Below are 25,542 nucleotides of genomic sequence, written 5' to 3'. Positions count from 1 at the left end.
AACAGCAATGTTAGCAGAGAAGGGTTTGAAAAGGCGAATTGAGTGTATTTCAAATGATGGGAAAGAGAGAGAAGGGGGGGTGGGAAGAGGTTTAAAAGAGCAGTGAGGGGAGATTCAGCAGGACTTGGTTGCTTGGGAGTGCTGGGTGTTAATGGTGTTTTAAGGGGCCCAGTCTGAAATATAAGGTCTGAGGTTAGAAAAAAAAGAAATAAAACACACTATTATGGGTGGGGAGACATGGGGCTATTGAGGTAATTAATTAGAGATGAAAAACTAAAAGGAGATAACATTTGGGATAAAAAGATAGGAAGGATCAGATAGGTGAAAGTCATAAACCATGAACATAAATTTACAAGATTATCAGTGAGTAGTAACACTAGGTAAACAAACAATTAACAAAAAGTCTTAAAGAATGAACATAAAATGACATGATCACAGCAGCTTTAAGCAAAACAAGAACAGAAGATCGGGATGGGAGATATAGGTATCAATTAAGTAGTGATAGTATAGGGAGGAAGATGGAATAGAACACAATTTTAAAATAAGAGTTTAAAGGAAACAGTAATACAGGTATTCTTGAGTAGATCTTCCAGAGATGATACCTCTGCTCTGAAGATTCAGCAGGACTTGGTTGCTTGGGAGTGCTGGGTGTTAATGGTGTTTTAAGGGGCCCAGTCTCTGCTCTGAAGATTCAGCAGGACTTGGTTGCTTGGGAGTGCTGGGTGTTAATGGTGTTTTAAGGGGCCCAGTCTCTGCTCTGAAGATTCAGCAGGACTTGGTTGCTTGGGAGTGCTGGGTGTTAATGGTGTTTTAAGGGGCCCAGTCTCTGCTCTGAAGATTCAGCAGGACTTGGTTGCTTGGGAGTGCTGGGTGTTAATGGTGTTTTAAGGGGCCCAGTCTCTGCTCTGAAGATTCAGCAGGACTTGGTTGCTTGGGAGTGCTGGGTGTTAATGGTGTTTTAAGGGGCCCAGTCTCTGCTCTGAAGATTCAGCAGGACTTGGTTGCTTGGGAGTGCTGGGTGTTAATGGATCTCGCGAGACACATGGTCTGCAGCTCTGCATGGGCGCAAGAGGGCCATCTCACCCGGCGGCATATCAAGCAAGTTGCCGGGCCCCCTCCTGGTGTCGGGTCCTTGGTCAGTGACCCAGGACCCGACACAGTCTGCCCTGGGCACCCACCTAGTGAGTGGCACCCGGGGTGGACCGCCCCCTCCCTCTTCCCTCCCTTAGTAAACCACTGCATAGGGGTTCAACTTTAACCCCACAGAGGGAAGGGACTGAGGGAGGAGGAAATTCACCCTCCTTTTATCTAAAAGAGAGCGCTTCTTCCCGGACACTGGATAAGAGACCAGGCAAGTTGACCTTCTTGCCAGTCTCACAGATTGTTAACTTAGCTGTCTTACATGACGTTGGGCTGATTGAGGAGATCAACTGATCTCCCCAGCCCATCCATAGCAGCTGCCACGGGCCCTCTGTCCATGGCTGATGTGCCTGAGTGGTCAGTCCACCCCTGACCAACTGTTTCTCAATCCCCAGGAAGAAATAATCGTACTAGAGCCCTCTGTTTTCTCCTCAGCGCCTGGAACACCGAAATCCGCCATAACCCTATGAAAGTGGAACAACAAGTCTGTACAAACCTGAGAACCTGACGAAACCACAAACAAAAAATTGTAGAGATAATGCAGAAGAGATGAAGAAACTGCTACCCTCAATACCACCCATTCCAAAAAGGAACTGAACAACTATAATTTATAAATATAATAATAATAGTAAAAACACTAAATCCAACAGCCCATCTTGGGGTACCAAACGAGCCATGTGAGCAGCCTTTCTGCCTTCACTGGGGCCTCGCTCTGAGGAACATGGTTCTTGGACGAAGTTCTTGGGAAGGACTTATCCAACTTTAAACAATGCACTGTCGGGTTTGCTCCCTTACAAGGGGAACACTCGTGCTTAAATCGACAGCTGCTATACCACCTACAGTGACTCTCATTAACCCCTTAAGGACCAATCTTCTGGAATAAAAGGGAATTATGACATGTTACACGTCATTATTATTATTATCGCCATTTATATAGCGCCAACAGAGTCCGTAGCGCTTTACAATATTATGAGAGGGGATTTAACTATAAATAGGACAATTACAAATAAACTTACAGGAACAATAGGTTGAAGAGGACCCTGCTAAATCGAGCTTACATTCTATAGAAGGTGGGGTGTAAAACACATTAGGACAGGAATTTGCAATCAAATAAGGTGGGCTGCCCTTTAGGAGAGGGCAAGAGACAGGTATGTGAGGTAGGGGTTAGCCTTGGAGGCCATAAGCTTTCCTAAAGAGATGGGTTTTAAGGCACTTCTTAAAAGATGCAAGACTAGGGGAGAGTCTGATGGCGGTAGGCAGGCTATTCCATAGGAAGGGAGCCGCCCGCGAGAAGTCCTGCAAGCGCGAGTTGGCCATACGGGTGCGGACAACGGACAGGAGGTGGTCACGGGCAGAGCGGAGAGACCGAGAAGGGACATACCTATGGATCTGTGAGGAGATATAAGAGGGGCTAGAGTTGTTCATGTGTCCTTAAGGGGTTAAAGAGCCAACAGCTGCCTTTCTTGTGACCTGCTCACACTCCTGCAGGAGTGCCGGTGGGAAGTGGGTGGGCTACCAAAAGATAACCGTCCTTATATGGTTATGTCATCTGTTACTTGGACAATTCTTTTTAAAGTGATGTATTATGCAGATACAGGCATAATGATTCAGGCAAGAGAAGTGGATTTTGCAGTGTAGTATAATGCTGCCATCTAGTGGGTAATGATTTAAATACAGGTGCAGGATTGAAGGGAAAAAATTGTGAGAGCAGGAAATTAACTTTTTTCCATTACTGTATCATTTGAATAACACATTCCAGGGAGGATTCTTCTTCTTTTTGTTTTTTTTTAGTTTATTTTTTTTCTTTAACGTGAGATTTAAAATTTAAGGCCAAAGTAGCAGATATGAAAGGAAAGCGGAGTGTCATAATTTTTACAGTTCAGCTATGTTGACCTTATTTTTTAAATTCACTTTGAATTCTCATTTTAGTTAATAAACCCTATATTGCACTTTTTCATACACAGCCCCATAGCATGAGTCCTGCAAAATAACAGCTTTGACAACCCATTTAATTGTAAATATATAGCAAACTTTTTTCTTCTGCTTGTAATGTGCACTTGTTATATTATCATGAGCTCAGATCTTCTATGTAGCCAAAAGGGCAATGTGAGGTACGACTACCCATACAAAACTCCAGCTAGTTCTGGGCACAAATTCAATTATTTGCAAGGAAAATGCACATAAAGAGTGAAATTATTTAACTCTGCTCACATTCCAGCTTGGATATATTGGCTTAAAATGTGCAATTTCTGGGCAGTTCTAAATTTAGTGAATAACTGTTTAATTTTCTATGTTTCTTGATTCCCGTCTTTTGAGACAGAGGGACAGACAAGGAGAGACAGACATATACAGATAGGTCACAAGCAGACGTTAAATTTGCAGAGTTTCAAACTGTCTGCAATCCAATGTCTCAGCAGCCGCATTCCTGTATAGGTATAAATTATTTGTTGGATATAAGCGAGACATTAGTTTTTTTCCTGTCAGAAACACTTCTTAACCTACTGAAGATCATGCAGGTTACCAGTAGTCCTGAAGCTTGGCATCGTCCAAGTAGCAGCTATCTAAAAGTGTCAAAAATCACACTCTGGGACAGTTTCACTAATTGTTGTCTGTGTTTAAAACCAAAATGTACGATCAAATAGGACTTAAAGGAACCTGATTGCATTAGGAATAAAAACAGATATAGAGTTACCTATTTATATCCAGCACCCCCTCCCAGAATGAATTGTGATAGTTTTACTCTTCTTTACCAACTTGATGCATCATTCTCGCTGCCCTCTCCCCATGTGAGATCAACAAATTTGATGATCTCAGCCAATCCGGTTTCCTTATAGGGAAGCATTGAGAGACAAGTGTGCATGACTAGAAAATCAGCATGATGCACCAATCAGCATCTCGTAGCGTTGCTCTGAGTCAATACATCTCTATGGTGAGAGTTTAGAGTCTCCATTAAACCCAAGAAGTCCCTCTAGTGGCTGTGACTAGAGGTGTTACTAGAGCGCACGGCCTGTTGTCAGAAAATACAGCGTGTACACTGCTCAGCCTGCAGGGACAGGCCATGTGCCCCAAAACCAGTACGTTTACCTATAGTGGTTCTGGTGACTATAGTGTCCCTTTAAAGATGGCTGCCCGCATGAATCAAGGGTAAGTCACCAGATGTAAAGTAAAGAGTTATTCCAGGTGCACATTTAGAAAAAATACAAATGAGTCATGCTACATCTATTTGTGATAATAAAACAAAATGAGATGTTATTCATTTAATTTTTCCAGCTTGCCTGATGAGAATCGTTTATCAAGCTTGCTTGTATTGTGTAATGTTTTGCAGGCTGGTTAATAGTTACTCAAGACCCAACATAAATTTTACAACCGCTTCCTGTAACGGCAAATTATTAATTTTCACGTCTGTGTCTGTTTCTACAAAGCGTTCATCATTCACATATTCAGGAAGGAGATTATACACAAATTGTACTGTAAGGGGCAAACTATAGGTTTCATTTTCATACAGACATTTTATCCCCAATAGACAGTTTTATTTCTTCCTTCCCACTGAAGATATTCCAATGGTAAGAAAACCTTTGGCAAAAAAAACCAGCATTACGTTATTATAAATATGGACGTTTTACAATCACGGGCCAGAAAATTGTGAGCTACTTTTGATAAATTTTGCAGATAGAGGTTTATTGTGTATTATATCTGGAATATAGTTTGGTCCACCAGTAATTTTTAGAATTAGACAGATTGAACTCTCCACTAGAAAGCCGTACTGTTTTCAAAAAAAATCTAAGCTCAGCATTTATTTGAAACTGATGCATAGCTATAGCATTAGCTGAAGAGCATGTTGGGGTTTAAATTATAGTTTAACGTTCTGTAAAGTTTTATAGTATTCAAATCTTCATACTTTTAACTTTTCATTTATTTTTTTCTTTAAAAGATTCATGATAAAGCATTTTAGGCGTTATACACAGTATGCGTTATTTTGCAATATGTCACAGAGGACCCTAAATAGTTTTCCGATTTGACACTATTTATAAAGGCCATACTCTGTTCGTGTGATATTAATTCTAATGACCCTTATTGCACAGTAGAAACCTGCCTGTACTAATTTCGTCAACTTGCTCTCCAAATAAATTAAATGTTTTCTAGAAGATGTTTTATACCTTTGTCATAGTTCTTATAAATATATATTTTTTCATGTTATTTCTTTGTCATAATTTGTACAAAAGGATTTTTGCTTTTATAAGAATGTCTTGTTTCGATTCCCTGATACAGAGAATTTGTTGTATAGAGGGGTCTTTTTTTAGCCAATGGGGTAAGCAATCTAATTAGTTTAGTGCTAACAACATTTGTCTCTTATCTCTTTTTGAGCCAAATCCCAACTTTTTGTATTATGAGCCATTGGTTTTGGGAAGCAGATACATAAATCCGGAGACAGTCACTCTTGTCATCTTTTTCCATCTTAACCAAAACCTCTCCGTTGATAAATTCTCCTATTTTTCTGAAGACTTTGCAGCTCTCCCCACCTTTGTCTTTTGTTTTTCCACTCCCCAGTTCTAAGAAACCAGTTTGGAGTATGTCTCCTGGATGATCGGGAGACCCAGTAAGAACATGGATTATTTCTATATTTACTGTGTCCTGGAAAATCATGGTGAAATAGTCTCCCTTTTTTACATTTTTTCCCCAAAAGAAGCTTGGTCCCGGGTAACAAACATTCTCTGCCTGGTTTTCTAAATAAGACTCCATATTGGTGAAGCAAGATGCAGACGGGTTATCTCCATATTTTTCATAGACTTCCACAAAGTCGATGTCTTTTAAATTGTTCCTGTTGCTTTGAAAGGAGGAGAACATGCCCATATGCTGGAAGAGAGATGGCTTGGCCCGTAGAATTTCCTTCTGAGCTTTGGATTTAAAGAAAAGATCCAAAAGCCAATCACAAGGCATTTCATCATAGAACAGCAACAGGAATCGAGCAAGTTTTGAGAGATCTGCATTGTGATACAGTTTCCCAATGTACCCCAGATTTGAAAATGTTATTGTAGTCCATGAAGCCTTTTGGGCGTCAACATGGCCTTTAATTGACGTGAGGAAGTTTTTAGAGCATGTCACGTCATCTTCCAACATGATATAATAGTTTGACAGGTTGGCACAAAAATTCACTAAGAAGGCATAGTCTATGTTTTGTTTAGAGCGGAATTTGACTCTCTCGGGCGAGTCGTTATAATTTCTTTTGAGGCCTTCTAATGTAGGATACGCATTGGGTAGGCTGCTGATCACGATCAAACGTCCGGCATCAATGTCTGTATGGAAACGAAGGTGAAGCTCGTCTGATGTTTTTTTATTCAGAGTGTATTTGGTATTTGCCAAGTAGACCACAACTAATAGCTGGTCAAGCTCTTCTGGACTTGAGTGATTGAAAATGGAGTGGATTGTGTTCAATAGATAGTTTTCTTTCTTTCTTTTTACTGAAGATATTCCAATGGTAAAAAATCCTTTGACAGAAAAAAAAAAACAGCATTACGTTAGTATAAAATAAGGACATTTTACAAGAACGGGAGAGAACATTGTGAGCTACTTTTTTGTCTATTTCACAGGTATAGGTTTGTTGTGCAGTATATCTGGAATACAGCTAGGTCCTACAGTAACTTTTAGAATTAGACAGATTGAACTCTCCACTAGAAAGCCCTATTGTTTTAAAAAATCTAACCGCAGCATTTATTTGAAACTGATGCATAGTTATAGCATTGGCTGAAGAACATGTTGAGGTTTAAATTATCGTTTACCAGTATTTAAAGTTTTATAGAGCTCAAATTTACGTAATTTTAATTTTACATTTATTTTTTTCTTTACAAGAATCATGATGAAGCATTGTATGTGTTACACACAGTATCTGTTATTTTGATATATGTTACAGAGGGTCTCAAATACTGGCATAGACACAAACATAATTTGACAAATACAGCCTGTCTGACGAAAACAGATAAACGTGGTCATATATCCTGTTATGGACATTTGTAAACTGATAACATTATATACAATACATCCTCCTAAAATGGTGATAGAATGCAAAAATGGTGTCTTGTTTTTTTTTTTTGTAAATCTTTCTTTTATTATGGCACATGCGTTATGGGGTACAGAATAAAGAAAGGAGGCAATGTGGGGTAACAGAGGTGAATGATAACAAGAGGGCATTTAGTGCATTCCGAAGAAAGATTGCCATATTTTTTGTATTTTAAAACATCATGGGAACAGTATAATCAGGGCCGGCCTTAGGCATTTTGACGCCCTGTGCGAAAAATCTTCACAGCGCCCCCCCCTCTCCCCCCCCCGTCATCCATGTATGCTGTAATGTTTGTGTTGTCTGTGTATGTGATAGTAGGTGTGATGACTGTGTGTGATATGTATGCTATGTGTGATATTTGTAATGGGTGTATTAACAGTGTGTGATATGCGTGTATTGGTTGTATGTGACACACACACACACACAGAGTCAGACGGCCATACACACACACAGGAAGACATCCACACACACACACAGGCAGACAGTCATACACACACACACAGACACACAAAGGCAGACAGTCTCACACACACACACACAGACACACACAGGCAGACAGTCAGTCATACACACAGACACAGACAGTAATACACACAGACACACACAGAGGCAGACAGTAATACACACAGACAAACACGCAGACAGTCATACACACAGACACACACAGGCAGACAGCCATACAGCCATACACACAGAGGCAGACAGCCATACACACAGAGGCAGACAGCCATACACACAGAGGCAGACAGCCATACACACAGAGGCAGTCATACACACAATCACACACACAGAGGTAGACAGTCATACACACAGAGGCAGACAGTCATACACACAGAGGCAGACAGTCATACACACAGAGGCAGACAGTCATACACACAGACACACACACAGAGGCAGACAGTAATACACACAGACACACAGTGGCAGACAGTCATATACACACACACACACACAGGCAGACAGTCACACACACAGACACACACAGGCAGACAGTCAGTAATACACACAGACACACACAGAGGCAGACAGTAATACACACAGACACACACAGAGGCAGACAGTCATACACACAGACACACACAGAGGCAGACAGTCATACACACACACACAGACACACACAGGCAGACAGTCATACACAGACACACACACACAGGCAGACAGTCATACACAGACACACACACACAGGCAGACAGTCATACACAGACACACACACAGGCAGACAGTCATACACACAGACACACACAGGCAGACAGTCATACACACACAGACAGTAATAAACACAGGCAGAGAGTCACAGTTACCTGTGGAGTTCATTGTGGAGGCAGTGCAGCTCCTGGTGACTGTTTGGTGGGGAAGCAGGGACTCCTTCCTGCTTCCCCAGCAGCAGTTTTCCGGCGCTTTTAGCTCCGCCCCCGCCGCACGGTAAGCTCCGCCCCCGCTGCAAATTTAAAAAAAAAAAAAATATTTTTTTTTTTTTTTTTTAAATCCACGGCGCCCCCTGCTCCATGGCGCCCTATGCGGCCGCACAGCTCGCACACCCCTAAGGCCGGCCCTGAGTATAATGATACAAGCTTGGTAACTATAATGAGTTAGGTTAAATTAAAGAAAATAGTTGTTGCTTAACAGTTTTTATGAAATAGGCAGATTCATCCAAACAATACTAGCCTGTTTAAGAGTGACCACGTTTTTAACCCCTAGTGTACTTTAAGGTTAGACATGCTTGTAGAATAATGGCATGTTTAGGAACTTGTAAAACAAGATTATACTTCAGCGGTTAGCCAAGTCTAAGCTGAGATGTGGTAGATGGGGTTATAATATGCTTAGACCCACTAGTTGGTGCTTAACAAGAATGTGGTGTCATGAGCTGAGGCAGCGAGGCTATGAGAGTGGACTATTAAACAGTAGCGGGGTAAGTGCAATTCTGATCCCAGGGCCCGCATGCATAGGTGGCGTTATGGATAGGCTAACATATCGTGAACAAGTTGACCCCCATACTAAACGGTCTACTTGCTTATTAGCAGTTATGCAGGCGAAGTCGACTGTAGTCGGCCAGGTCCCGTGTATGCAGCACCAGGTACCAAGATAGGCAGCAAGCTAAACAATACAGCATAAAAATACAGTGGATTAGCAACATTGGCAGGTGTAAGGGCAGCAGATAAATGCAAGTCGTTATACATATGGGTGTCATATACTAGCTGAATACAATCATTAGACGATACCCCTAAGCCTTGTGTTACGTGTCTCCGTGGGTGGAAGTCCAGCTAGGGGGTTTTGTGCCTGCCATCCGGGCCAGGACCCCTAAAGTCATCGGTTGTGCGTGTTGGCAACCGGACTGTCAATCCAAGAGGTTAGTTTAGCCTATGCCGCTGCTGGGTAGGGCCGACAGAATGGAATGTACGGCACCGTCGTCTTGGGGATTCCTCAAGGCTGCAGCATGGTGCGGGTTGATGGCGGCCGCCCTCCGGCCCCAGGTCTCCACAAAGGCCTGCACCCGTGATCCACCGACTCGGTTGCTCATAGAGGCCGGGTCGACCCTTCGTCGGGCGCCATGTGAGGCCTGGGTGTTCTGCCGCCGCCAGCGGCGGGCAGGCCTCCGGCGGTGTGGTCGGTGCCTCGGAATTTGATTCCCTGTGGCCTTCAACCTGGGAAGGTATTGTGGGCGGCCCACGGTAGTGGCTTCCAGTGGATGTCAGAAGCTTTGAGTGGTTCGCCGTGGCAGTTTAGCACCGCGTCCCTGCCGCTGTATGTGTAGCTGTGGGCTCTTAGGTAGGCCTCTGGATCCGGCTGGGTGATTTTGAGCCGGGCTTTGTTGTCTGGTCCAAGGTAGGGAGACCGCCTTCTTCAGGGCGGTTGCATCCTTCTTGCATTTGGAGCCCGCCATTGTCGGGGGCGTGCAGGTAGGCTTGGGTCGTATAGTGGTAGCAGTGTTATGCGCTCTCTCAGAGATCCTAGCCCAGAAGGCAGCAAAGATTTCGTCTAGCTTTGACAGCGGTTTGTATGTCGATTCGCCTTCCGTACCTGTGTTTGCCGACTGGCGCGTGGCATCCGCCATTTTGGAGCCAGGGGCTCCTGATGCATGCAGTCTCTGGGACGTGAGTGTCCACGGTGAGTGAGCTGTTGGTGCCGGGATAACCCCCACCGGCAGGGGGGGAGGGAGGAAGGCTAGTGGATGGTTCCTCGCAGTTTTCATGTCGGCATTCAGGGCTGGGTGATCGGCCGCCTCACCCTTTCCCTTATCTCCGTGTAGGTCAGTCGTTTCTGCAGTAGGCCCCAACTTTGCAGACCGCGTTAACGGTGGCTCAGCTTTTCAAGAGTGGTCTCGATCTGTTCACTCTTGCTTCCCCTTCGTGGGTGCTGTGTTTTTAGTCGATTTTGTAGCTGGGGAGCAAGGATTATATCGAGGTAAATAGAGTTTCAGGCGGGAGCTCGTGCTGCACGCGTCTGTTCAGCTCCACAGCCAGGCTCCGCCCCATGGTGTCTTGTTTTTATCCAAAACCATTTTACAGTACTTATCCCTAAGTCCCCTATTTGTAAAAGTGAATACAAGGATTTTGAAAAGTGTTTTAGCTGCCTGCAATGATCTGGGTATTGCTCTGATGAATTGGCTTAGGATGACAAGCTGTAAATGAATGATGTAAAATAGCAATTCACTTATTATCTTTGTGGCCTTATCTTTCTTACTGTAGTGACTAGTTTATAGTGGGATTTATTATGATTATTATTATTATTATTATTACTGGCATTCATAAAGCGCCAACATATCCCAGAGTGATGTACAATAAAAAAAACAAAATAAATTGGTGGTCACTTGGTCGCAGGCACTGGACGGAATTAGCATTAAAATTCGTTTTTTGCAGTTTTCACACAAACAAATATGAACGCTGGCTTTGCTCAGTGTTCGTGACTGGGTGGCTGCTGGAGGGGACTGAACACGCCCCATTTGTGGTGCGTTGGGTTGTCTACTTTTGCAAATGGTATGCCATGATGGGGGTAATTCTCATTCCTGGGCTCCCATTTGGTCTCAAAGGCAACATAACCAATCTGGCAAATTTCAATATGTGGATATGGATAACAATAGGGATACAGCTAGATGCTATAAAATAAGAAAAATCAGTGATTCAATGGAGGCTTTAGAGGGAAAAGCCTTCAGGGAAGCTATTTTTTGGTTGTACTAAGTTAAGTACATCTATCTATTTATCTGTTATTTGATGATAAGTAGAATTGTTTGTTTGCCAACTTTCAATGTGTATAAACTGAAAAACGTAGCGTGTTATATTGACCCTGTAACTCTCCAAAACACCATAAAACCTGTACATTTGAAAAAAAACAACAAAAAAACAAAAAACAAACTGTGGTGGAATCTCGGTAAAAATAAATTTAGTAGGCCGAGATTACCACGTGGCATGTGTACGTGCATATGCTGACGTATCGATCAGTTGGTTGCACGAGGCAAGATACGATCAGTAGTGTACGGAGCATGTGCAAGAATACAGGATATAGTATTCCCCCTCCTCCATTGTGCTGGACAAGCCATGCGGTCAAACAGGAAGTTAATTCTTATTTGTGTTGATTGGTTAAGAGAATGTGCGGGTGGAGCTTAATATGGGAGGAGTTATATGCCTATATAAGGAGCCTGCACTATTGTCCGGGGCTCAGAACTTGCTGTATTTTGGTGACATTAGTCCCTCTGAGTCCCGATCGGTGATCCAATAAAGAATCTCTTCCTTCCTGAAGAAACCTGTGTCCATCTCTCTGTGCTTGGCTTCCGTCAGTTTCTCCGGTATCATTTGGTGCATTGGCCGGGAAGCTCATCGTTCAACGGTAGCTGAGAGGCAGAGGCGTGAGACGGTCTATCTTTGCCCACGTTCTCTACGGCTGCACCCCTGAACTTCTGCGTGGACCTCCCTTCGTCTCGGCGCCACTGGGCCGTTGTCCAGGAGATCATCGGCCTCTACGTGAGAAGTGCTGGGGTGTCCCCGTCGATGAGTGTGAACTCAGGTTCAGGAACGAGGAGGTAAGATAACTGCTGTTTTAGACGGCAGGACCCACTAGGGGTATACCGATTGTGCGGTAGGCCCAAAGGGGTTTTGAATCTGTGTATCTGCCCCCTCTGTCGGAGGGAAGGAGCGAAGGCGCACCGCTCGATCGAACGCTCTTTAGTCAGACCGTTTGATTTGGTTAGTCAGGCGGGGTTCTGGTGTAAATAGCCCTAGCCGGACACCGGTGTCTTGTCTAGACTAGCGTTCTAGGGTGTATATTACGTTCGCTAGGTCGGAGGGACCGGGAGACTAAGCGGCGCCTGTGTAAATTCGGTTCGCTAGTTCTCATCCTATCTGGGCTAAGTGGGAAGGCGTGTAAATTTGGAACCCACTAGACTTTTGATAGTGCGACTAAGAGGCGCCTGTGTAAATTCGGTTCTCTAGCTCGCTATATATGTGGTGATTGGGCAGTGTGGCTAACCAAAACGGGTGTATATAGTTTTAGGTAGTCCATTCAAGGTACTGGCCAATAGTTTAGTTGGGAATTGTAAATGTGTTAACGATTGTTTTAGTAAAGTGTATATCTTGTTAGATAGCGCGAGCTCAGCCGTCTAGCGAGAGTGTTAATAGTGTGTTGCTGTATTATAGTGCACGGTACCATAACCCTGTATATTTACTGACACTGTATATAAGTACTAATCATTGTCGTCCATTGCATGTTTAACACCATAACCACTAATAATTGTATTGTGACCTTAACTTGTGCTTTGACCTATGCTAACCGTACTGTAACCGCTATTTGTAAAAGACGATGTTACTGGGGTGTGTTATAGACGGGTAATTCGTATATAGAGAATTATAGCGTGGGTGACTGTATAGTTACGCCAAAGGGCATAATATTGATTATATAGTGACTGGTGTAACAGCTGTGTGTGTACGGGAATTCCCTGAGTGTTTATTGTTATTGTGTACGTTTCACTTGGTAACCGTACCACGTGGTGCTGTTGCCAGAGGAAACGGGTGTGACTGTTGAATAGTACGCGTGTATAGTATTCGTTGTCGACGACGTTCCATTGTTAAGTATGGGTGCGTCGCAGTCAACAATTCCGGATCCCTTAGGTTGTATGGTGAAGAATTTTAAAAAGGGATTCAAAACTTGTGATTTTGGGGTTAAGATGTCTCCTGTACGTTTAGTTACTTTGTGCACTAGGGAGTGGCCTACTTTGGTTGCGGCATGGCCGCCACGTGGCAGTTTGGATCTAACTCTGGTACAGCGCTTACACGTGGCTGTATCAGGTAGGCCTGAACTTTACGGCCAGTTTCCTTATATTGACTGTTGGAGACAGGCCGTAAATGACTCGCCAAAATGGCTCCAGACATGCCACGAGGAGCAGTGTCGCCTCATGGTAGCTAGGACTTGTTCGTCCACTAGGACTGGTGTTAGGCCCATTTTGGACACGCCCCCTGAGTCCGAGATCCCTTTGCCGCCCCCTTACTTTCCGTTAAGAAGAAGTGACGCAAACGCAGGAAGCCCTGCACCCCTCCCCTCATTACCCTCATCCACTTCCGCTTCCTCCTCCAGTACAGGAACCACCCCCCCTCGTACTAAATCTCCCCTTCCGGAACCAGAACCCACCCCCATTAAAAACGAATATCCTGATTTGGCGCCACTTCAGACTTCCGGTCAAGCTTCATCTAGCTCGGCTCGAAGTGTTTTATTTACGACCTTTTCCCAAAACCAACCTCCCACATCCCCATACCCTACCTCTCCCCGACCGGAACCCATGACTGACGCCTCTCTACGTAGCCCCATCCAAACCCGACAGTTGACTGGTGCCCAACAATTAAAGCACTATCAGATGCCTCTTCGCCTAAATCCCGGGTCAGCTTATATCGATGCCGCAGGTCAAATGGCACACGCTGACCCAGTCTTCGTATATGTCCCATTTACCACTACCGACCTTTTAAACTGGAAGACCCATAATTCCTCGTATACTGAGAAACCACAAGCCATGACTGATCTGTTCACCTCAATAGTACAGACGCATAATCCGACATGGGCTGATTGCCAGCAGTTATTAATGACTTTATTTAACAATGAGGAAAGGACAAGAATAAATCAAGCAGCCATTAAAGCATTAGAAGATAGAGCCCGTGCTTTGAACCAAGCTAATCCAGCAGCATGGGCCGCAACACATTATCCCAACACTGATCCCGATTGGAACGTAAATGGTGCTGATATGGTTCAACTCAGAGCCTATAGAGACGCTATAATTGCTGGCATGAAAGCAGGAGGAAAGAAAGCCATTAACATGTCGAAGACAGTTGAGGTGATCCAGAAAAGCGATGAAGCGCCCAGTGTCTTTTATGACCGATTATTGGAGGCATACCGCTTGTATACCCCCTTTAATCCGGAAGACGCAGACAATTCCCGAATGGTTAACTCCGCCTTTGTCAGCCAAGCATACGGAGATATTAAGCGCAAGCTACAAAAGTTAGAAGGGTTTGCAGGTATGTCCATCACCCAACTAATGGAGGTAGCTAATAAGGTTTATATGAACAGGGATACAGAAAGTAAGAAAGAGGAAGAGCGCAAGATGCGTAAAAAGGCTGATATGCTAGCGGTAGCGATCGCAGGCGTAGATAAACGGGGCCCAGATAGAGGCAATAATAGATGGAGTAGGGAGCCTTTGAGTAGGGATCAGTGCGCGTATTGCAGGGAAGAAGGGCATTGGAGGAACGAATGTCCGCAAAGAGAGCAGTACGAGAGAGACCAACCCAGGGCAGGCTACGGAAACTTTAGAGGCAGAGCGAGAGGTAGAGGAGGCCCCGGAGGGAGTAATGGTTATAGAGGGAGTAATGGGAACAGAGGAAGTGTTAGGGAAGACAGGTATATTCCAGCAGCGCAAAGGTCCCGCGATAGAGAAGGTAGGGACTTCGTAGGATTGGCTGACACGGTCATGGAGGACTATTGATACCGACCGGGCTCCATCCCCCTTGGTCGAGCGGAGCCTATGGTCGATGTATCAATAGGGGGAAAAAGGAGTGCGTTCATGATCGACACTGGTGCTGAACATTCAGTGGTGACTAATCTAGTTGCTCCTCCATCTGGAAGGACTATTACTGTGATAGGAGCAACTGGAAGAAGTGCTGAAAGACCGGTTCTTAAAAGTCGACTCTGTACATTGGGAGGCCACGTAGTAAAACACCAATTCCTTTATATGCCTGAATGTCCAGTCCAATTGCTGGGACGTGATATGCTATCAAAATTACAAGCGCAGATTACGTTCCTACCAAATGGAACAACATCCTTAAAGTTTAATGGACCTTCAGGTATTATGACTTTATCCGTACCAAAGGAAGAAGAGTGGCGACTTTATACAGTGTTGACTAGCCAAAACCCTAGGAGTGATGAGACATTATTTAACATACCAGGAGTTTGGGCAGAGAACAACCCACCAGGACTGGCCCGCAATATTCCACCTATAAAAATTGAACTAAAACTTGGGGTTTATCCAGTGAGCCTAAGACAATACCACATCCCACAGAAGGCTAAGAAGAACATCCAATCCTATCTGGATAAGTTCATACGGTATGGTATCCTAAAATTCTGTACTTCCCCATGGAACACCCCATTGCTGCCTGTTCAAAAGCCCGGTACAGATGAGTATCGACCTGTGCAGGACTTGAGAGCAGTCAATGATGCAGTTGTTAGTATACATCCAGTTGTACCCAATCCATATAACCTGCTTGCTTTAATTCCGGGCGGGGCTACTTACTTCACAGTCTTAGATCTCAAAGATGCCTTCTTTTGCCTCCGAATTGCCGCAGAAAGTCAATGTATTTTCGCTTTCCAATGGGAGAACGCTGTAACGGGCTCAAAACGCCAAATGACTTGGACAAGACTGCCCCAAGGGTTTAAAAATTCACCTACCCTATTTGGTTCAGCCCTAAGTCAAGATCTACTGGATTTCGAGTCTATCCCAGGAGAATGTGTATTGTTACAATATGTAGATGACTTGTTGATAGCAGCAGTTACAAAAGAAATCTGTCAGCAAGCAACGCACGATCTACTGCACATTCTCTGGAAGGCAGGATACAAGGTGTCCAGGAAGAAGGCTCAGTTGTGTTTGCCAACTGTCAAGTATCTGGGATTCCATATCTCTGAAGGTCAAAGGATTATGGGGCCAGAGAGAAAAGAAGCTGTCTGCCAAATACCAATACCCAAGAATAGAAGACAAGTGCGAGAATTCTTGGGGGCAGCAGGCTTCTGTAGGATATGGATTCCCAGCTATGCGATACTAGCAAAACCTCTGTACGCAGCTATCAAAGGTACAGAGCACGACCCCTTCTTATGGACCCAAGAACAGCAAACGGCATTTGAAGATGTGAAGAAGGCTTTGATGAGTGCCCCAGCATTAGGTCTACCTGATCACACACGACCATTCTACTTATATGTACACGAGCAAAGAAGAATGGCTGTGGGAGTATTGACACAGTACTTGGGATCATGGCAAAGACCTGTTGCCTACATGTCTAAGCAACTGGATGCAGTGGCCAGCGGACTTCCACCTTGTCTAAGAGCCGTAGCTGCAGCCGCCCTGCTAGTAGCTGAAGCCGATAAACTCACTCTGGGTAAAGAACTTTATGTACGAGTCCCACATGCAGTACAGACGTTGTTGGATTACAAAGGAAATCATTGGTTTAGTAACAGCCGTATGACCAAGTATCAAGCAATGTTGTGTGAAAACCCAAGAGTGCATTTAGAGACTGTAAACACCTTAAATCCAGCTACCCTTTTGCCACAACCTACTGAAAGTCAACATGATTGTTTGGAAGTAATGGATGAAGTATTCTCAAGTAGACCAGATCTTCGTGATTTTCCCATCCAGAACCCCGATGTTCAATATTATACCGACGGCAGTAGTTATGTGAAAGAAGGGATCCGCTATGCAGGATATGCAGTAACAACAATAGACAAGGTGATAGAAGCTCGGCCACTGGCGAAAGGAACATCAGCACAAAAGGCAGAATTAATAGCACTAACACGAGCGTTACAATTGGCTGAAGGTTTAAGAGTGAATATCTATACGGACTCTAAGTATGCGTTTTTAACCACTCATGCCCACGGAGCTTTGTATAAAGAAAGAGGACTACTGAATTCAGAAGGCAAAGAAATCAAGTACGCAGCTGAAATCCTACAACTATTGGAAGCAGTGTGGGAGCCGAAAGAAGTCGGTATCATACATTGTCGAGCGCATCTGAGAGGAGATGGTGATGTAACCAAAGGAAATCGGATGGCAGATAGTGCAGCTAAGCGTGCTGCTGAATCAGGAAGACAGGAGTATGTGGGGCATATAGCTGCTCTAATACCAACCCCACTGTCTCAATGGACTCCAGTTTATACAACTCAAGAAGAGGAGTGGTTAAAGACTGAACCGGGAAAGTATTTGGAGAACAAGTGGTATCAGCTAGAAGATGGAAGAATAGTCATACCAGCATCACTAGCGGTAGAAATTGTCCAAAATTATCACAACGGGACACATTCTGGGAGAGACAGTACTGAAGAATCTCTCAGGAAACATTTCTACATACCAAGATTGTCCAACTTGACTCAGGCCATTGTACGCAGATGTGTAACGTGTGCTAAGAATAATGCAAGACAAGGACCAGTAAAGCCACCAGGAGTCCAGTTTATGGGGGGACTCCCCATGTCCGATCTACAAATAGACTTTACAGTGATGCCTAAATCGGGTGGACATCGTTACCTGCTGGTAATTGTGTGCACCTATTCAGGCTGGGTAGAAGCATGTCCTACTCGTACAGAGAAAGCAGGAGAAGTTGTGAGATTCCTGCTACGAGAAATAATACCCCGATATGGACTACCCTGTTCTATAGGATCGGACAATGGTCCAGCTTTTGTTCACCAGTGCCTACAACAACTGACTCATATGCTTGGTATAAAGTGGAGGCTTCATACTGCATATAGACCCCAGAGTTCTGGTAAGGTAGAGAGAATGAATAGAACTATTAAGAACCAGTTGGCTAAAATGTGTCAGGAAACCCAACTTAAGTGGAACGTTCTCTTACCTATAGCTCTATTGCGAATCCGCAGTACCCCTACCAGAAGGATGGGCCTCTCTCCTTTTGAAATTATGTATGGACGACCACCTCCCGTACTTGGTAACTTAAGGGGGGATTTGAGTCAGTTGGGAGAAGGAATTACTCGGCAGCAGGTTGTAGAGTTGGGTAAGACTATGGAGGAGGTACAGAAATGGGTACAAGATAGATTACCTGTGAATATTTATCCCCCTGTTCATAGTTATCATCCAGGAGACCAAGTGTGGATTAAAGAGTGGAATAATGTACCGTTAGGGCCCAAGTGGAGAGGTCCTTATGTTGTTCTTTTGTCTACCCCTACAGCGATAAAAGTAGCAGAAGTGACTCCGTGGATACATCACTCCAGGGTTAAACCAGCAGCAGTCGATTCTTGGCAAGTTACAGCAGATCCAGAGAATCCCTGCAAGATCCGGTTGAAACGCACTACTCAGTCGGAGTAACGAGGAATTATTGTGGATTACAAATTTTATTGTTACAGGTGTGAGTGAGAAGGCCATAATAAAGCCTGTCCGCTTACCAACACATAGTGTATAAGCCAGGAAAGTCTCGAAGGGACACCTGTGAAGACGAGCAGAACTCCATTCCCTGCAGCCCTCACATCCTGGAAGCTGAGGTTCCATCGCACGGACGAAGACTGAGGATGACGGCGAAAGATGTGCTTTTGATTGTGTTTATTTATATGTGTTTTTATATTCAGGAAGGTAGAGGTACCGACACTCCTAGCTGTGAGGTATGCATTAAGACTACGAGAACAGGTAACCATATTTCCCAAACCCTAATTTGGCATTCACAATACGAGTGTAAAGGAGATGTATCGAGATGTAGATACTTAAATATAGACTATAGTGTGTGCCATTTAGGAGTAGGAGAACCTAAGTGCTTCAGTCCGGAGTATCAACCTCGTACAATTTGGTTGACTCTCAGGAATGGAGATCCTCAGGGGACCCTAATTAATAAGACGGTGTTAGAATCCGTACATTCTTCGGGTGTTCTGCTATTTGATGCGTGTAAAGCGATATCGAGTGGTAGAAAGCCGTGGAATGTATGTGGGGATCTTAGATGGGAGAGGACGTATGGGTCTAATGATAAATATATTTGTCCCAGTAGTAAAAATAAATATGTAAGTCCTAGATGCCCAAATAAAGACTATAACTTTTGCCCATATTGGTCTTGTGTTGGGTGGGCGACTTGGGGACAGACAGTAGATAAAGACATGATAGTGACTAAGTTGCCGACTAGCCCTTATTGTAAGTCTATGGAATGCAACCCAGTCCATATACTTATTAATAACCCCGACAAGTTCCTAGATAAGTATGGCAATTTATTTGGGTTTCAGATATACGGGACGGGTTTAGATCCTGGGACATTATTGTTTATAGGAATAGAGACTGATACGGTATCCTCCCAGACTCATCAAGTATACCATTCCTTTTATGAAGAGATGAGTATAGATAATAAGATCCCCCATAACGCTAAAAACCTGTTCATTGACCTAGCTGAAAGTATTGCCGGTAGTCTTAATGTTACCAACTGCTATGTGTGTGGAGGTACTAACATGGGAGACCAATGGCCTTGGGAAGCAAAGGAGGTAATGTCCGGTTCTGAGGCAGTTGACCAACTAATATCTACACAAGCCGATTATCATTTGAGTGTTAGAGGTAAATCTGAGTGGAGATTAAAGACCTCCATCATAGGTTATGTTTGCATAGCAAGGAAAGGAATAATGTATAATACTTCTGTAGGAGAATTAACTTGTCTAGGGCAAAAAGCTTATGATGATGATACAAAGAATACAACTTGGTGGTCGGCTTCAAATGTCTCAGAACCATCTAACCCGTTTGCTAGATACGCCAATTTAAAGGATGTGTGGTTTGATCTATCCATCACATCTACCTGGAGAGCCCCAGCAAATTTGTACTGGATCTGTGGTAAGAAAGCCTATTCGGAGCTGCCACAGGACTGGGAAGGGGCATGTGTGTTGGGTATGCTCAAACCATCCTTCTTCTTGTTACCGATTGAAACAGGTGAGACTTTAGGTGTTAAAGTGTATGATGTGAATCATAGGAAGAAAAGGGGACCCATAGAGATAGGCACCTGGGAAGATAATGAATGGCCTCCCCAGCGTATCATAGATTATTATGGGCCAGCCACGTGGGCTGAGGATGGTACCTTTGGTTATAGAACCCCTATTTATATGCTCAACCGCATTATAAGATTACAGGCGGTGGTTGAGATTATCACTAACGAAACATCACAAGCGCTCAATCTTCTAGCGAAGCATAACACCAGGATGAGGACAGCAGTCTACCAAAATAGATTAGCCTTGGATTACCTTTTGGCAGTAGAGGGAGGTGTATGTGGGAAGTTTAACCTAAGCAATTGCTGTCTTCAAATAGACGACGAAGGGCAAGCAATAGCTGAGCTTACTAGCCATATGGTTAAACTAGCGCATGTGCCTACTCAGGTATGGAAAGGGTACAATCCAAGTAGTTGGTTTGGTAGCTGGTATGAGTGGTTTGGAGGGCTTAAGGCAGTGGTAGGTGGAGTCCTACTGATTTTACTGTTGTGTCTACTCCTACCGTGTCTTATACCCTTAGTAGTTAGGTCTGTGCAAAGCCTGATAGGAAGTATAGCAGAGAGGAAGGCTGCTGCACAGATAATGGCGATATATAAGTATAAGGCTCTAGATCAAGGAGAACCAATGCAGGAAGATGAGTGTTAAAAGATTCACATCATAAGATAAGTCTGGTCTGGTTCAAGGTAACTTGCGGTGTAAGCAAAACTAAGGTTATGTGATGCCTCAAGTAATTGTAAAATATCAAGAGGCATCAAAGGGGGGAATGTGGTGGAATCTCGGTAAAAATAAATTTAGTAGGCCGAGATTACCACGTGGCATGTGTACGTGCATATGCTGACGTATCGATCAGTTGGTTGCACGAGGCAAGATACGATCAGTAGTGTACGGAGCATGTGCAAGAATACAGGATATAGTATTCCCCCTCCTCCATTGTGCTGGACAAGCCATGCGGTCAAACAGGAAGTTAATTCTTATTTGTGTTGATTGGTTAAGAGAATGTGCGGGTGGAGCTTAATATGGGAGGAGTTATATGCCTATATAAGGAGCCTGCACTATTGTCCGGGGCTCAGAACTTGCTGTATTTTGGTGACATTAGTCCCTCTGAGTCCCGATCGGTGATCCAATAAAGAATCTCTTCCTTCCTGAAGAAACCTGTGTCCATCTCTCTGTGCTTGGCTTCCGTCAGTTTCTCCGGTATCAAAACAAACAACAAGCCACAATACAATACAATTTACACAGACCAATATAAAAGGAAAAGAGGACCTTGCTTGTGATTTGAGATCTAGCCATTGAAGCTCTGTTATACAAAGTGCTTAGTTAGCCCGTGATCTTGCAATCTAAAGAAATGCATTTTTGTATTTATTTTTGGTTTGTATAAAAAGGTTATACGATGAGTGTATGTACACATATTTATATTTTTAACTTTGTAACATTACCCGTTACTGTTGGATTCTGCTTGTCTATGTAATACAGTCCGCGAGGGTTGTCGGTTTGTATGTTAAGGCGGTTTAAGGGGGTTTGTAACGGACCGTTTCACTTACAAGAGGGTAAAAGCCAGTTTAGGCGATATCCACCTTTCCAGATGCACAGGCAGCTACTGCAAACACCACTCTCCCGACTGGAGACACACGAACACTGGATCCGAGAAACCTTTTAAATTCTCCCAAGCATATGAATGCTGTAGACCGTTGAATAGGAACCATACGAATAGGCTTACACTCCTAGCAGTCAACTGGAACAGCATACCATAAATCCTTCCCCCAATAATGAGACGACACTTCACTTTGAGGGTAAAACAGGAACTCTGGACTGGCTCATCCAGCCTGGCTTTTATTTCCACTCACACATACAGGCCACACCCAGGGGGAGGCATAAAAGAACCAATGACATAGAATTTACCTCCCACACATCCCCTCCCCTTAGTGTGACACATAATCCCATTATGCATACAGTGTAAAATATACTTTTACACAACTTTCATAACTTTAAAACCATACATCACATTCACATCAAAATACATATCCACAATCAATCCATTCAGGGGAACAACATATAAAAAAATGGCATGAATCCGACCAGGGGTTCAAAAGTTACTAAAAGTATCTTTTGTTCCTTTCTGGCTGGCAGAAAAACATCCCCACAATGCACCCTGGTTTCCTCCCTTCTGCCCTGGAGTTAATTGGAGAAGTAATCCAATTATCCAGGACTAGAGGCAGACTCCATTAACCACATGGTTGCAAAACGACATAAAACACTTTAAAATACATAAAGTCACATTTACACATAACACACAGACATTTCACCTATCCCCAGATAGCTGGGATCTGCACGCACAAAACTACCGAATAGCGCGCAGATCCTACTCACACAGTACAATTGCCATGGAGCTAAAGTCTTTCCCATAGTCTTTCATTATATGAATAGGCTCCATGGTATGGCTATCTGGGGTATCACATTCCCATAAAGTCTGGTCCATAGTCCAAAGGCAAGGTCGGTTTCGTCACGTGGCGAGGTCGGTTTCGCCACAGGGTTAAGTTGGCACGTTGGAGAAATTTTCAATATCAGCACTTTACAAACATTTCCTATGTAATTTCAGTTCAGTACAACTGGGCGTTTAGTGAATACCCCCCATAACTGTTTGCACTGTGCTGTAATTCGGCTATTTGTATAGTTGAGTGGTTTTACATGATCATTCCTCCTATACAGCAGTTTTGTTTTTATTATCTATTAATCGAGAGTAGAAGGGTGAAGATTGCAGCCTTAATGATTTCGTGCTAACCAATTGCTATATAATTAGAGGTGGAAATACACTGGGAAAAAATACATAAGTGTAGGAGGGGGAATGGAGAGATATATAAATGAGGGAGGGAAGAGAGAGAAATAATTGAGGGTCAAGATTGTGTGATGTAAGTGGGATGTGATAGGGCAGGAATCTCACATTCTGCCCCTCTAGATGATGTCATAGAACTCACATAATTCTTTGAGTGCAATGGATGGGAGAATCATGGGAGTTGTAATTTAACAACAAATTGAGGACTGGAGTTTGAGATGTCTGTGGTAGCAGCTCTCTCCTTGCTCCGCTGGCCATGCTGCTTCCTCCTATTCCTCTGCCTCCCTCGTGGGCTCTCCCCATAGCTGGGAGGAAGTCACCTGCTCTCATTTCCTCCCAGGCTGCTAATGTGAAAATGGCTGTTAAAGGGCCGCTGCGCCCGATGGGATTCCTGTTCAGAGTTTAGTTCTCATTTATGTTGTGACAAACTAAAAGGCTACCCCAAGCATTATAACTACGACCGCCTGCTGTACCCTGGCCTGTTTCCTGGTAATGGGACATTTTGAAAACATTTGCCCTCCTACCTGGATCTCCGCCTGGCACCAAGGCTCCTCTGTGGTCAGTGATATGCATCTGAATGCCCCCAGGGCTATTCACTATCTGATGACTGCTTTCAGGCAATAAATGCAATTCTATGCATAGACGTGCTCAGAACTGACATTAGCCAGCCCAAAAATTCTTCTTCCGGACTTACTAATGACGCCCCAATGACCCTGCCAGCAGCTAAAGAGTTAGACTCCATAAATGCAGTGTTTTCTTATAGTTTAAAAGCTGATTATACAGGCACCATCACCACTTCAATTTACTAAAGGGATCATGGTGCTTGGAGTATAGAAACTAACACAAAAAAAAGAAAAAACAAAGGAAGGACGCTGACCCAGAAATCTGATTGTGTTTTGGGGGGTTCTTTTTTTATACTTACGTTTCGCTCTTGGTTGAGAACCCAGAAAGTACATATAGGGGATGTTCAAGGTTTCCATAGCATCTTCATTTACATCAAAGGGGCGAGGGCTCTTATGCTGGATTTGGGGGATATGAAAATAAGACTTTGGGTTTAATTTTCTATTTCGTCCTGGCAGCAGTTTATTGAACATTAAAATATAATCATAGATAAGACAACATTATAGTCTGAAATAACTATATTGGTAGATTTATATGTTCTCCCTTTCTTATGGTTTGCAAAATCGAAAGTTACACTTCTTATTTTGCATATTTTTTTTTCAATTACTAACTATTTTACCCATAATAATAATAATTCTATTTTAAAAAGTACTCTTTACCGGTTTAGAAAAGTCCAGGTCGTCAAATTTTTCACAGTAAGTTTCAGTGAGGTCTTTGCGTGTGATTATAACGGTTACACTGATTACGGCCAACACCGCAAACAAGAATCTCCAAACAGTGCATCGTAGCATCTTCTTGGCTTAGCGGATTTTGCGAGTTAACTGGAAACAACAAAAACACATCGCTCAGTATGGTAGGAGATTTAAAATAAACATAGCACTAACCCCTTTACTAAACAGCAACTTTTAAAATGAATTGGGAAAACTTGGGCTAAAACAGCTCATTTAGAAAAACTATCAACTGAGCTTTAGTCATGTTAGTTTTTTTTTTTTTTTTTAAATCGTGCAGTGTATATAACAGCACTTAAATACCTTATAATTAAAATATAATATATATATATATATATATTAATAAAAAATATTAATCAGCTTTTCAACGTTACGAAGTGCATCCCTCACACCAAAAATGACTAAAATCCAAAAACATAGTGTAGTGCTAAAATAGATCCAATTTACAGTTTCACGGTGTTAGAATAATGCTGGGCAAATAAACAATATATTGCAAGAACACAACATTATTTTATTTGACTATTTTTTTTTAAATTTTGACCTATAATAAAGTACTGGCTACATATCCTTTTGGAAGCATTTTTCCATAACAGAGTTGGGGGACACCTCCCATCAGAAAGGCGTACTGCGAATAAAAAGAGGCTCAGGAGCATGTGAGTGGTTTTATTCATCTTTTTAATACACATATTGTTGTTTTTTTTTTTTGTTTTTTTTTTTTTAATTCTTTATTTTATTAGTGCATAGAATAACAGACACATCTTGTTCACAATGCCACAACAGTATGAATGAGTACACAACATATCGTAGTGTTACAATGGTGAGGCTTTTGGAGGATTCTGCACAATTTTTATAAATTATTGTCGTTTAACCGATGGATTAACCTGTTCGGCTTGTTAGGAGAGGCACAAGATTAACTACATAAACATAAATGATTTAAATTCTCAACTGAGTAATTCCAGATAGGAAGAAATATTGGAATTGCTGTCGTCTAG

The 25,542-nt window shown here is 43.2% G+C and overlaps 1 protein-coding gene across 4 annotated transcripts in view; it reads right to left on the bottom strand.

The window, feature by feature from the left end:
• Window positions 1–4,932: 4,932 nt before the first annotated feature.
• The window catches only part of LOC134578871 (alpha-1,3-mannosyl-glycoprotein 4-beta-N-acetylglucosaminyltransferase C-like), an 87,476-nt gene continuing 66,866 nt past the window's right edge, over window positions 4,933–25,542 (bottom strand). For 3 of the 4 annotated variants that reach the window (XM_063437950.1, XM_063437952.1, XM_063437951.1), the window contains exons 2-4: window positions 24,500–24,643; window positions 24,124–24,253; window positions 4,933–6,626 (exon numbers count right to left, since the gene is read on the bottom strand). In XM_063437950.1, coding sequence (XP_063294020.1) covers window positions 5,491–6,626; window positions 24,124–24,253; window positions 24,500–24,613 — 1,380 coding nt within the window. In that variant the 5' untranslated portion in view covers window positions 24,614–24,643 and the 3' untranslated portion in view covers window positions 4,933–5,490. The remainder of the gene's footprint in view (window positions 6,627–24,123; window positions 24,254–24,499; window positions 24,644–25,542) is intronic. The other variant, XM_063437949.1, reaches the window with a different exon arrangement.

Source organism: Pelobates fuscus, chromosome 12 (assembly GCF_036172605.1).
Source record: "Pelobates fuscus isolate aPelFus1 chromosome 12, aPelFus1.pri, whole genome shotgun sequence".
Lineage (NCBI taxonomy): Eukaryota > Metazoa > Chordata > Amphibia > Anura > Pelobatidae > Pelobates > Pelobates fuscus.
This window is presented reverse-complemented; position numbering and strand designations above follow the sequence as displayed.